General features: G+C 39.5%; 1 protein-coding gene across 2 annotated transcripts in view; it reads right to left on the bottom strand.

Moving 5' to 3' along the window:
• Positions 1–10,337, bottom strand: part of EPHA3 (EPH receptor A3) — a 320,902-nt gene extending 310,565 nt beyond the window's left edge. For both annotated transcript variants that reach the window (XM_084802235.1, XM_084802236.1), the window contains exon 1: positions 10,139–10,337. In XM_084802235.1, coding sequence (XP_084658361.1) covers positions 10,139–10,226 — 88 coding nt within the window. In that variant the 5' untranslated portion in view covers positions 10,227–10,337. The remainder of the gene's footprint in view (positions 1–10,138) is intronic.
• Between the last annotated feature and the right edge of the window lie 3,001 nt (positions 10,338–13,338).

The raw sequence follows: 13,338 nt of genomic DNA, 5'->3' as shown, positions 1-13,338 counted from the left end.
ATTACCCACAGGACCTTTTGGTTTTCTAAAACAAAGCTATTAAAAGGTCTAGTATAGGCCAGAAATGATGATAATGCACAGTAAATCTCTAAGTTTTTGTTTTGTGTTATCAAATGTAATGAGTCTTATCTATGGTAACACATACAGAAAAAGTAAACCAAGAGAAAAATATTATGCTTTAAAAAGTATTTCTACTATTTCATAATTTCATATTTAACAAAGAAGCAGTATTTTAATTTGTTACTATACTTTGGGTAATAGTTTCAGTTCTTTCTATTCTTAAAATGCAAAATTTACCTTAAATTGCTGTGGCATATTAGTGGGAAAATTGTCATTATTACAGACAGTAGGGAAGGTGGGGAGATCAAGATTAGACTATGACAAACAATGATTTTTTTTTTTAAATTTTAACCTCACTGAAAATATTTTCCAGAGTAAAATTTACAGCATCTGGTCTCCATAACTAATATACTCATCTATAATATTTTGGTCACAGCATAGGGACATCTCAGTTTTGTAAGATAACCCTATGATTGGCAAAACAAACTTACACACACACACACACACACACACACACACACACACACACACACACACACGGAGAGAGAGTGAGACAGAGACAGAGACAGAAAGAAACAGAAGAGAGAGCCTATGCTGCAAATGGACTTCTCAGAGTGTTGTTTTGCTTATGCTAATGATTAGTAAAGTAAGCCACATGGAAACCACTGTGAATTGGTTTCCCAGCCTGAAGTCTTCTAAGTGTGAAGACTCTGCCATCATCTGTACTTAGGAGACCTATCTTTTTAAGAGAACACATTATAAAGTTACTACTCAAAAGATATTACCAATTGCTAAATCAGATTTGCAAACAGGAAATGCGTTAATTGCTAACAAGAGATGCTATTTCCTGTAGGCATTCTGAGGGAGATTGGAAATGTTAAAATTTTCTGAGAATTAGAAATAAGCCAACTTTGTCAGCAAAACAAGTACAAATTGAGTACCTTATATTTTTAATAAACAGGGCAGGTCTCACTGTCACTAGCCTATAGGGCTTATTCATTTACTAGTCTTAATTGTTATTGGAGAAAAGTTAGCTCTTCATAGCTTCTAAATGAAACAATTCTGATGTTCACCAAATATACGTCTTAGCAACTGAGTTGAATCGTATTTTCCAAGTTACCTTAGTCCTTTTTAAGACTCAACCATGCAGTTTGTAAAGATTGTTGTTTTGAAAGTAAATAAATCTCAGTTTGGGAATATTTATGGATCTATTTCATTTTGTTTAATAATTTATGTTTAAGCCTTAAATCTATAAAAGGACATCCTTTGCAGCACTATTTTAAAGACCAGATTTCCACAGGTTTTCATCACACACGATATAAAAAACTGATTAACAGAATACAGGGATTGCATCAACTCACATTAAGAATTGTATTTTTAAGTCAAGTTTACATTTCCCTTGATTTGAAAGCAGTATCCAAATCCGTATGTGAATTTTAAAAACCGCATTTGAGGAAAAGAGTTGCTGAGCTATGTTCCAGAAGTAAGGGTGGGGAAAAGAGCTGTCTGCTAAGTCTTCCTTTCTGCCAGCCTTTGAGTGGCTGGCAGCCTCTTCTAGAACAGGAGAGTACAGCAGACAACACATTACAATGTTTAAGTTAAAGGCAGAGGAAGCAACCCACTTCTACAATCCCAGCCCTTGGAAAAGCGAAGAGTTCAAAGCCAGTCTGGGCTAAAAAGGGACCTTTTTTTTTTTAAGGAAAAAAAAACCTAAAATCAATAAATAACATTTAAAAATTTTTAAATGTTGACATTACAGCAAGAAAGGAAAGATTTTAAAAGCAGCTTGCTTTCTTACTTAGAAGCCTGATGTCATCAATATGCTATTTTTGCTCTTTGGCAGGTAAAGGGAATTTATTGCATCAATTAATGCTAAACATGTGTGCTGAAATTCTCCATGAAAAGCATAATTGCTCCCTACTTAATTTGCTACTTTCCAAAGTGCTCTTTTAGCTACTTTTTTTCAATAACTCTCTTAAACAAGCTGCAAGTATTTTTAATGTAAACAAAGATAAATCACTTAATTTTATTTTTTCATCTTAAGTATTATAAAAAAAAAGAAGAAGAAGAAGAAGTCACTAAAATGAGAGGGTTTTCACCGGGAGCAGCACCTACATTTTGGGACATGCTCTACTCCCCCCCCCACCCCCACCCCCCGTCTTCCTGGTTTTCTATGGCAATTCCCAGAGTCAAGTCATACTCCATTCTTAAGACGTTAAAAAATTATTTATTTATTTATTTAAGAAAATCCTCGATCATCAGTCATTACACCCTGGTTATGACGACACTTTTATTTATTTGTTTGTTTGTTTGTTTGTTTGTTTGTACTCTTCTGGAATGAAAGGATACCTCTCAGGATTTGTGGAGAGGAGAAAACAGCCAACAAGAAGATTCGGAGACAAGCTCGAGCCTAGATCCAGCGGTATGTTACTGTGATCTGTTTCCTGGGCTATACGTAAAGAGATGCCCTAATATTTATTTTAGGTGTGATTGATTTAATGTCCCATAAGGAATGAATGACAAAGGGACAGAGCATTGGGGCAGTGAGGTTGTAATCCCAATAGGGACAGGACATTGAAAACACACTTAGCTACTGGAGTCAGCCATTATTTAAGAGGAACGCTGAGGGCCTGAGACTACCTCAAAAATTGCAGCAGCAGTCAACCATGAATCCACTTGGATTACCTCGTTTTGAGGAAACCCTCTATGGCCCATTTCAAACTTACTTCCAACCTCCGAAGAGAAAATTGGCACCAATCTTAGAGAGGGCTTTGGTGGGAGTAGGGGTTGGCGGGTCGGGGGGACGACCATGACAGTTTGATTGTGTAGGAAGAAGAAGGCTTATGAACACCCCATTAGCAGTGAGGAAGGAATTAGCAGGTGGCATCAGCAGGTGACCTTAAAGAAAACTGGAAGAGAAAAACAATTCATTTATTTAGAAACTAGTGGAGAGGAGACTGTGGAGAGAGAGCAAGAAATAGCAAGGAGGGTCATCAAGGGTGTCCGCGTGCCGCAGCTAAATCGGAAGATGCATGGGTAACATTTTAGGGAACTCTGTTGGACCCTCACCCTCGGCTGTCTCCCTCTGTCACCCAGTGGGTTGATGGAGGTAGATGGAAAAGATACCACTGCGCCACCTCCAGACGCCAGACTGAAAAGTCTGGTTGGCAACAATGGAGGAAGCGGCAAGGAAATCTGAGATCTGGGGTCTCCGGCTTAGATCAGGGGACAGGAGTGGGAGGGTCGCCTTCTCTCTAAGACTGATCAGACGCAGGTGGCTGCCAGGTGGGGAGGAGCGGCGCGGTGGCAGGCCGGAGGCTGCAGGCAGAGGGCGCGCGTTGGTTGCTTGCGAGCCTGCAGCTTTTGGAACCGCTGGAGGAGTTCCGCGTCCAGGCGCAGTTAACCACCGCTGCGCGCTCGGCAAGCCTTTGGGCGCGGGATGCCGGAGCAACCGGCATCTCTCCACCGAGTCACGGCTATCCCGGCTCTGCACCCGTCCAGACTCTGTCTTTCTGTTCCCGGTTGAGGGAAAACTGCCGGGAAGAGCTCCCTGGCCCCCGGAGGACTTGCAGCTGACTGTTTCACACCCTGGATGAGTTTTAATGAGAACGCAGTGACTGGGGGCTGGGGAGGGAAGCGCCTTGGCTCCACTGGTCCCTCTTCAAGTAGATAGAGTTTAAGACACCCTGGCGTGGATGTGATGGCAGCGGGGGGCGCCTGATTCCTTTGTGACCACTTTACAGCCACTCCCAGTGAAATGCCATGGTGCTATAATGTTACTAGAGCACGCACTTTTAGAACTTAATAAACAGTGCGTTATCAAATATGGACAATGTAACGAGAAGAGAAAGAGGCGAACTCACCTCCTCCTTTGGCCACCCCAGGCCCCGCGAAAGCCTGTTCACATTGGTTTGTTTGTACAGTGCTGCGATTTGTTTCCCCACTCCTCTCTCACCTATTATTCTCAGTTCACCATGTTGGTTTGGTTTATGTGGATTTTCACCCTTTGCTTTGACTGGAACAGCAGGACATGGTTTAGAAAATGAAGAGGTGGGTGGGGGGGTGCGCATTCAGGGCTTCCAGATTAATAACGTCACTTCAAGTTTGAAGCTTTATTTGCTGAACTGGTTTTGATTCCATCCACCCTCCACGTGCGTGAGCCCAGGCTTTGAAAGGGGGAAAGCAAGCTTTGGCTCACGCTCTTAAAACTTTCCTAGGCAAGGCTTTTCCTTCTGGAAAAAAAAAAAAAAAGTAAACTTGAGAGAAGTAAACATGATTTTTTTTTTAACTGTGGGTTTTTAGAATTTAATAAAAATTGATTACCCAGGTGATTTAAATGATAAATATCTTCTAAGCAAAAAACATTTATATGTCATCATTGGCTTTAGAACCTCTGTGTTCCTCTCTTCTCCGTCTTTGTAAACAACTTGCTTTCTTTTTACTTGCTTGAACATTCTTTATAGTGAACTACCTTTTGTAAGTGTATTTCAAAGAAAACTGGTAGGAGATAAAATAAAACTTCCTGATGGTCATATTTTTTCTTGGAGGTGTGTGTGGTGGCGGGGGGCGGGGGGGAGGGGCTTATCTGCTAAGTTCAAACGACTACCTGATACTAAGCAGCCACCAGCAGACCTGCACAGTTTGACATTGGGAACAGAGAAGTATCCAGTCCTTTGAACACAGAGGCAATGGTTTCCAAGAGTGATAGATTAATGGCTTGAAAACTGTTGTGTTTTATTAATAACACAACATTGTTTTTAATTCTTAAAATCATCACAGCTGAATTGCCTAATATCTTTTTTCTTTCTTTCCTTCTTTCCTTTTTTTATTTGAAGAGTAAATATTTAATCCCAGCTTTCTACATACCTAGAAGAATAATATAACAAACCTTTCACACCAATCAACCCTTTATTTGAAAAATGTGTGAAAAGCTACTTGCACACTTGGTAAAAGCCCCTTACTGACCCTCAGTGGTGATAAAATCCAGATCTCTTAGAACAACCAAAGAGAGACACTGGAATCTGCCCTCAATCTATGTGAAGCAACAATTGAAAGAGCAAAGTTTATTGAATATTTTACAGACAAATGTGCATGTTAAAAAGTAAAGTTGGAGATCTTGACAAAAAGAAAAACTCCCTTAAAAGTTAGTATTCTTCCAAGAAATACATATTTCTTTGTACATCTAATATTTATGCCAAACAAAACCATTGGAAAATGACTCAAATCATAGGTAGCCCACATCACAGATTTCTAAGTAAGTACTGTCTGTAAGAACTTATCAAGTTTTCATGATTTGTGGAAACTTTTATTAATACTTTCTTGAAGATTTTATGACTTGGAAAATGTTAACTTTCAAGAACATTTCTTGCTGCTTCCATTTCTATTGAAGTCACTAAATCAAATATATTGTAGAAATATGCTATGCCTTAAAAAATCCTTTGCATATGTAACTAATTATTTGATATTTAAAAGCTGTGTATATTTTGTTTCAGAAAATATTTCAAAATTCCCTAAAACATTGAACATCTAAGGATCTTTATAAGTAAGAAGTACTTTGAAATAGTATTACTAGTGATTTGACCATTAAAGAATATACAGTTATTTGAACGTACAAATGGGGATAATATACAGACTCAAGATGAACTTTATTGAATCATTTCTTAAATTTAAATTATTAAAGATCAAGTTTACACTACCACATTTTATAAGAGCAGAGAAAAAAACATGATGGGATTCAAGTAACAGAAAACTTTATGTGAAACTACCTCAAGTTAGTGAACACTGGTCAATAGTTTTTAATCTTGATTTTACATAATGCTTTAAGAGTCAGTAAGGTTTTTTTTTTTTTTTTTTTTTGGAAAGTTTCCGGTTTTATCAATACATGGAGGAGATTAATTTCTGTATGTGATAACGTTGACCTAAGACATGGCAATGGTGTTTTGTGCAGTTTTTCTTTTACAGGTTCAATCACTGTCAACTTATAAACATAACTTTTACTTTAAGAGGAGAAGAAAAATTGTATCCATCACAGAATCAGTAGAAAAAAAGCATAGAGCTGAAAATATTCACAGCCATAGGAAGGCTACTTTTGTGTGTCTACATCCACTTTACTTGCCAGAATATTTTATATTTTAGAGGGATTATTAATTTTTCACTTCTGAAAAATGAGGTAAGTGGGGTAAATAAAGTGAATATTTCCTCACTTGAATTTAATGATATGAATATTACTCTTCAAGAAGATAGAGACTCAAAATGAATTAATTTCATGATCAATTTTGAGAGGTTACAAGAAGTTTCTTTTCTGGCACAATGAAAATATTATCATAGCAATTCAGATTGTCAGTAAAAGCTTAAACAAATTTGCTGATAATCCTGTTAATGACCTAGGTCAAGTGTTAACTGTTGTGGGTTATAAAGCAGTGAAATTAAGGTTTCTGCTACCTCCAGGCAAACAGCACAGTTATAACTGTTGGGGGTGGGAGCAGGAGCAATCTATTAGGAGAACTATTAAATTACAGAAATGTATAATGCATTCAATTATTTAGTCTAGCATGAAGAAATGCTATTAAAAGCAAATGTACGCCCTCTTTTAAAAAGCCTATAAAGATGACATGATAGCTTAGCTCTCTGTTAAGGTTTCAATCACAGGGAGTTTTTATTTGAGGGTGAGAGTTTATATACATTGAAGGTGATGTCAATTCAGAATAATTTTTACAAAAAGGAAATCTACAATTTAAATATTTATTGTGTCAACATTTTCCTACTGCTCTAAGAAAATACTACAGCGTATATATTCAAGTTTTATTTTTACTCTTCAAAGAATCTCATGTCTTCTCTTGTATTTAGCAGAGATTTTTGTTAAAGGGAGACCGTTTCATAGACTACATCGTAGCCACCCCAGAAAAGAGTATCCCAATAAGAAGTGTGTAGGTATGTAGGCTGAATTTTACTGAACTGTTGTTTTTAAACTTTCTTTTTTTGTATAAAGAATGCAGTGGGTAAATGTGAATCCAATTTGTGAAGACTGTGGGATGGAAAGTATTGTGTATAATATCGAATAAGCAGTGCATTTTGCTTCAGACTGCTGCACATATATAGTGTGTATAAAGAGTATTTCATGCAGTTCTAAAGTTGGCTGAACTAATGAAGGTCAATCACTTCACTCTGTATCAAGTTTTAACCCCTTTCCAAACTTACTGTTTGCCACCATCTGAGTCTAAGCAAGAAAACCAACCAACCAACCAGAACAACCAACCAACCAACCAACCAACAAACAAACAAAAAACAGAAGAAGCATAGGGTCATTCCTGATAAAAATTCTACACTAGTTTTTGCTTAGAAAAGTAAGTGATTTCCCACTGGACATTTCTTCTTCTACCATGTGAGTGGGAAGAACTGGTCATTGTTAGCAATGTCTCTGCTAACTCTTGTGTGGGCATTCAGTTCAGATTTTAAGTGATCCTCAAATCATGTATCTCTATTATCTTCCAAAAGGCCATGGAGAGAAAGTAGCACTTGAAATCACATTCTTGAAGTCACAATGCAAAGTCACTGTAAGTAACTAATGGAAAAACCACATCAGACTCTTAAGTTATTTTTCTTTATTTCAGATTTGTGGAAATTCAATAGTTTAATTTAATTAACTCAATTTTTGTTTAAACTCTCATGAAGACAAGTTCCTTAGCAATCAGCTCAATGGGCTGGTTTTGTTCTTCCATTTTCACTATGTCTAACACCATGATAGGAGAATGTCTTCTGGTGATTATGTTATAGCAAATTTTCTATAGTTTTAAAACACAATCTTAAGCATAATATTTTAAGCATAATCTATCTTCTCATATATTTTCAGTACTCATAATGCATTAGAAAGTTATTTCATGTGGTTCATTTTTTCTTAGCACTATCTATGAGGACAGATTACTTTGTCAGAGGAATTACATGTAAATTGTGGCACAGATTTGAAAATTTTACTTTCCATATGACTCAACTCAATTGCTAAGAGACAAGGTATTGGATAAATATTTAAAGTATCACTGAAGTGGTATTATCTGACATACTATTCATTTTTTTTAAACTTTTGTTTTAAAGTGCTTATAACCTCGTAAAGAAAATGAGACAGTAGCTACATTATAGTGTCTGGAAAGACTAAACCTGTGAAAAACAGATATATAAAAACTTTCATCCAAACAAATTAAATGACATTGTATGAGTTTTATGAGTCTTTTTAATGCTATATTGTTAATTTGTACCTGACTATTTACATACATTATTCAATATTACATATGTAAAATGTGAAATAAAGGCAACTAGGATTTAATTATACTTATTTTCATTAACTATATATGCTTTGATTTTATATGAGTGTGAATAAGATTAAAGGTATTAATTTTTGCAATTTAAATAAAGGCTGAGTTAATCACAAATGTAATTTCATCTGTATCCTGTGTATCACTAATCCAGTGAGATCATTGTCTGGACAGTTTATATACATTCCAGTTGAAAAAAACACAACTCAGAAAAAAAAAGTGGCAATTGCATTTTTCTAGTTATTGTTAGTATTTTAATATACTTGGGAAAATATTTTAAAACACTTTAACATATCACTGCATTATTCATGCACAAATGACCATTCATGTCTACTTCTCTGAAGAAGAATGACTGATCATTACTTTCAAGTGTACATTTTAATTTGTGTTACTAAAAAAGTGATTTATGGAAAAGATGAGTTTTCCCATCTCCATGATGAAAAACTATTTCTCTATTCAAATATAAACAAAAATGAATAAAAGCAGCCAAATTGATAAAGGCAGCCAAGGCACTAAGAAAAGAAAATTAAACTGTCCCATTAGCACTGAAAGTAGGTCATCAACCATTTGAAGCACCCTTTGTGCCGAATGGGTTATATATTTTTTTTTCATGTAGGCATAAAAATAATGCATACAACATTGGCTCTACAAAATATGTTTACGTGAGTGTTGCAATCTTCCTGGCCATCAGTTGTTCTCTATTGTTAACTCACTCAATAAAATTCTAAATGTTCAAAAATCATTAAGAGAAAATTAAAGTTGTACGTGTTGCTGCAAGGCAATCAATTATTCAGAGAAGTTAGGTCTTAAGAGTTTGTATTCACAAATCATTAAGACTAGATAATGAAAAGTCTGCAGGGTGGGTGTGGGGGGGAAATGAGTCGGCTCAGTACACACAAAAACAAATATTCTCAATATGAGATTTACACTTTGATCCATTGAAAATCCAGGGATCCCCATTACAAGGACAATAACTAATCCAACACCAAGGAAATGCTCATGAGCGTTCTTTCCAATTGGCTACTTAGTTATTTACTGTATCTACCCAGGAGCTATTCATCAATCAATCACTAATAGCATTCTCCTTTTTGTATGAAAGCCCTTTATTTAAAGGAACCCAACTTAAGCTCACTGTATCTCCCTGCAAACATCACTGCTGTTAATGTGGCTCGCATATGCTGCCCATAAGAACCTGTGTCGCTGAGCATAGCATCGCCCGGCGGGATCCACATCACTTCAATAAGGCAGTTGTAACATAAACATACCCACGCGCGTACACAAACCTCGGGTCCAAGGAGCGCCTTTCCCTATACCCCATTCATAAATGCCAAAGGGTCTAAGCAGGAGCAACCTGTCATTATCTTTAAAACACACCGCGGGATCTCCAGAAAGGCTAGCCTTTTCTTTTAAACTTCTCAGAGGACCACATGGTCGTAATTAGAAAATAAAATACTGCCTTGGCTATTTGGCAATTAACTGACTGGGTTGTAAAAAAAAAAAAGACCGGAGGGTTTTCTCTTTCTGCTTCAAATTGTCAAATGCAATCGCTTGACTAGCTATCAGATTAAAATCAGATTTATTTATTTGCTTATTTCTTCTTTTATTTTTCTTAACGGTTTCTACAACCTCAAATCATCTCCCAAAAGTGTTTTTGGGATTGCTACTGGGCAAAGACAACCTTTCCCTGCCACTCTTTCCAGGCTCCTCCGGGGGGCCAGCGCGGGTTCCGGGGCTGCGGGCTCCGCTCGCAGGCGGAGCGGTACCTGGCTTACCTTCGTTGGAAGGCTGTGGGCTCAGTTCCCCGGAGCAGCTGAGGACGCAGCAGCCGAGCAGGACAAGGATGGAGAGGTGACAATCCATGTTGCTGGTGCAGCGGGCAGTGAGAGGAGCATATCTCCACGAAGCATGCCACTGATGTGAGGGGGAGCGCTCTGATTGCTGGAGAAGTTACCATGCTCCGCTAGCAGTCTGATGTCAAGTTTGACACTGGAGATAAGGAGGAGTCTGGCTGCCTCTCCGCGAACCCCGCTCTGGGACTTCGCTGGGTCCTAGTGCCGTCGCAAGCGGGCGTTGAAGAAGATCAGGGCAGCCCCGGGGGCTAGCAGCCAGATCCCTAGCCGAGCTTCAGAGGAACGCAGTGGGGTGGAGGTCCGCGGTGTTGCCAATGGGGCAGGAAAGGTAAAAGTTGTGCCAGGACAGCGGCGGCGGGGAGTAGTGGGAGCCATCCCGTTTTCACTCAAAGATAGCTATTTGTTTGCTATGCTTGATCAGTTGTCTGTTTCCGAAAACAAACAAATCCTAATAGAGGTACTGTGAGTTGAAAAGAAACTAAAGCTCAAAAAAATACTGTTTTACGGAGTGGGAGATATCCGTTTAACTATTATATAATTACAAGGACCTTTACAATTAATTATACCTTTACTCCTTTCAGTGTGATCACAGTTTTCCTCTTGGTTCAGCAAGACAAAAGTAGACATCCCAGCTCAGAAAGCACCCAGTCCACCACAAGGTATCAGGCTGTTAAAGGGATTTGACACAGCAATTTCAGCTGGCACGGGGCACAGTCAGGTTCCTAACACTGGGAAGCAGCCTTTGCCCTCCCAGGACAGGGCCAACCATAGCCAAGGCAACAGCGTCAGGGCTACCACGCCCTCCTTTGGGTGCCGGATTTGTAATATAAATCAAACTTAGAATTCTGAACAATGAATGCCCTTGCCTACACCAGCTAGCGTTAGGACTTTCCTGTTCTGGGAGACTCAGAACACAGCTCACAGGTCCCTGTTCCGCCTTCCAGCTGCCACTGGTCTGGTACTGATTGAGGACTGCTCTTCAACACGGAAAAGCCAGTGGCGGGTAGAGAATTATGTCCTTGGACTTCCTCACTTACTTTGCAGTATGGTTATAAATGGTCTCATGCTGAACACTCTAATTGCAATCTAGTACAACCACGTAATTTTTCTGCAATTTATACTTTAAGATCTCTTTTCAATTATCTCTTAAGTATGTCCCAGAAAGCGATTTCTCACCCACCCTTTCACACCCAGCCATCTCAACCTATGCTGAAAGACACCAGAGGAGTTCCTCACTCAGCTCCAAAATGGAAAGCTAGGCAGACAGCACTAACGCCAGTAATCAGTGTTAGAGCTCTGAAAAGGGAGCAGAGTAAGTTTTGAAAGGTCCTGGTAATAAGATATCCCTTTCCCAAGCACTACACTTTTAATGACAGGGCACAATTTTCACTTGAACTTAAGCTAGTGGCTTCCGGTAAGATACTGGTTGTTGGCTTTTTGGTGAAGAGGGGTTGGCTTGAAGATGCCAAATGAGAGAGACTGACCTTGCTCACTCTGCCCTGAGAGACTTATTCATTTCCCTAACTCCCTTTCACCTTACACCACCAGCGGCTGTACAGGCCACACATGCTGAGTCTGTCTCCACTGAGAATGAGGGACGCTGACCAGAAAGCAGCGATATGGGGGACCTTGTCACCGTGTGTGTAGTGCTGCCACAATATTTCATTATTTCACAACCGAATAAGATATTTCTGGGAGTTTGAAAGAAATGACATTTGTGATAGGCAGATTTGGGCCCAGGGGTCCCGCTCAAACTAAGGCACCAGCCAAGGACAATACAGACGGTAAACCTTAAATCCCTACCCAGATCTAGACAATGGACAGAACACTCTCCACAGTAGAGTGGAGAGTGGGATATTACTTTCTCACATACTCTGGTGCCTCACATTTGACCATGTCCCCTGGAGGAGGAGACCTGGTGGCACTCAGAGGAAGGACAGCAGGTTACCAAGAAGAGACTTGATACCCTATGAGCATATAGAGGGGGAGGTAATCCCCCTCAGGAACAGTCATAGGGGAGGAGAATAAGGGGAAAATGGGAGAGAGGGAAGAATGGGAGGATACAAGGGATGGGATAACCATTGAGATGTAACAAGAATAAATTAATAAAGGAGAAAAAACAAAACAAAAACAAAAAACAAAAAAAGAAAGAAATAACATTTAATGCAGATTACCATATCTCCTTATTTCTTTCTTTCTTTATTCATTTATTCACTTTACATCCCAGTCCTGACCCTCTCTTCCCAGTTCCACCCTCTCTCCATCTTCCCCTACTCCTCCTTCCTCTATTCCTCAGAAAACGGGAGCCCACTCCCCTGTCCACTCACCCCAGCTCATCAATTCTCATCAGGACTGTTTATGTCCTTTTCCCCTGTGGCCTAGCAAGGCAGTCCTGCCAGTGAGAAGTGATCTAGAAGCTGGTAAAGAGTCCATGTCCGAGACAGACCCTACTCTCCTTGTTAGAGGACCCACATGAAGTCTGAGCTGCCCACTGGCTACATCTGTGTAGGGGACCTAGGTCCAGTCCATGCATGGTCCTTGGTTGGTGCTTCAGTCCCCACAAACCCTCTGGACCCTGGTTAGCTGGCTCTGTTGGTCTTTTTTGTGACATTCCTGTAACCTCCCGGTCCTTTTCTCTTACACCCTGCCCCCACTTTTCCACAAGATTCCCTATGCTTCGTCCAATGTTTGAGTGTAAGTCTCTGTCTTTAACTGCTGCTTGGTGGAGCCCCTCAAATGAGAACTCTGCTAGGCTACTGTTTGCAAGCATAGCACAGTATCATTAACAGTCTCAGGGGTTGGCTCTCTTCCATAGTATGTGTCTTGTGTTGCGTTAGGCATTGATTGGACACTCCCTCAATCCCAGCTCTATCTGTTCTGTCTTTATCCCTGCACATCTTGTAAGCAGGGTAATTTTGGGGGGAGAAGTTTTCATGGGTAGGTTGGTTTTCTCCTCCCTCCGCTAGAAGTCTTTCCTCTTCAGTCTCCATGGCCCCTGCTACTAAAAGTCTCAGCTAGAGTGACCCCATCTCTTCCCAGAATCCTACCCTGACTTAAGTCTCCAGCTTGTCACTGAGATGCCCCCCTCTTACAGTTTCTCTTTTTCTCTGTAGGCTTTCTGG

Source organism: Acomys minous, assembly GCF_964271855.1.
Source record: "Acomys minous genome assembly, chromosome: 11".
NCBI lineage: Eukaryota > Metazoa > Chordata > Mammalia > Rodentia > Muridae > Acomys > Acomys minous.
This window is presented reverse-complemented; position numbering and strand designations above follow the sequence as displayed.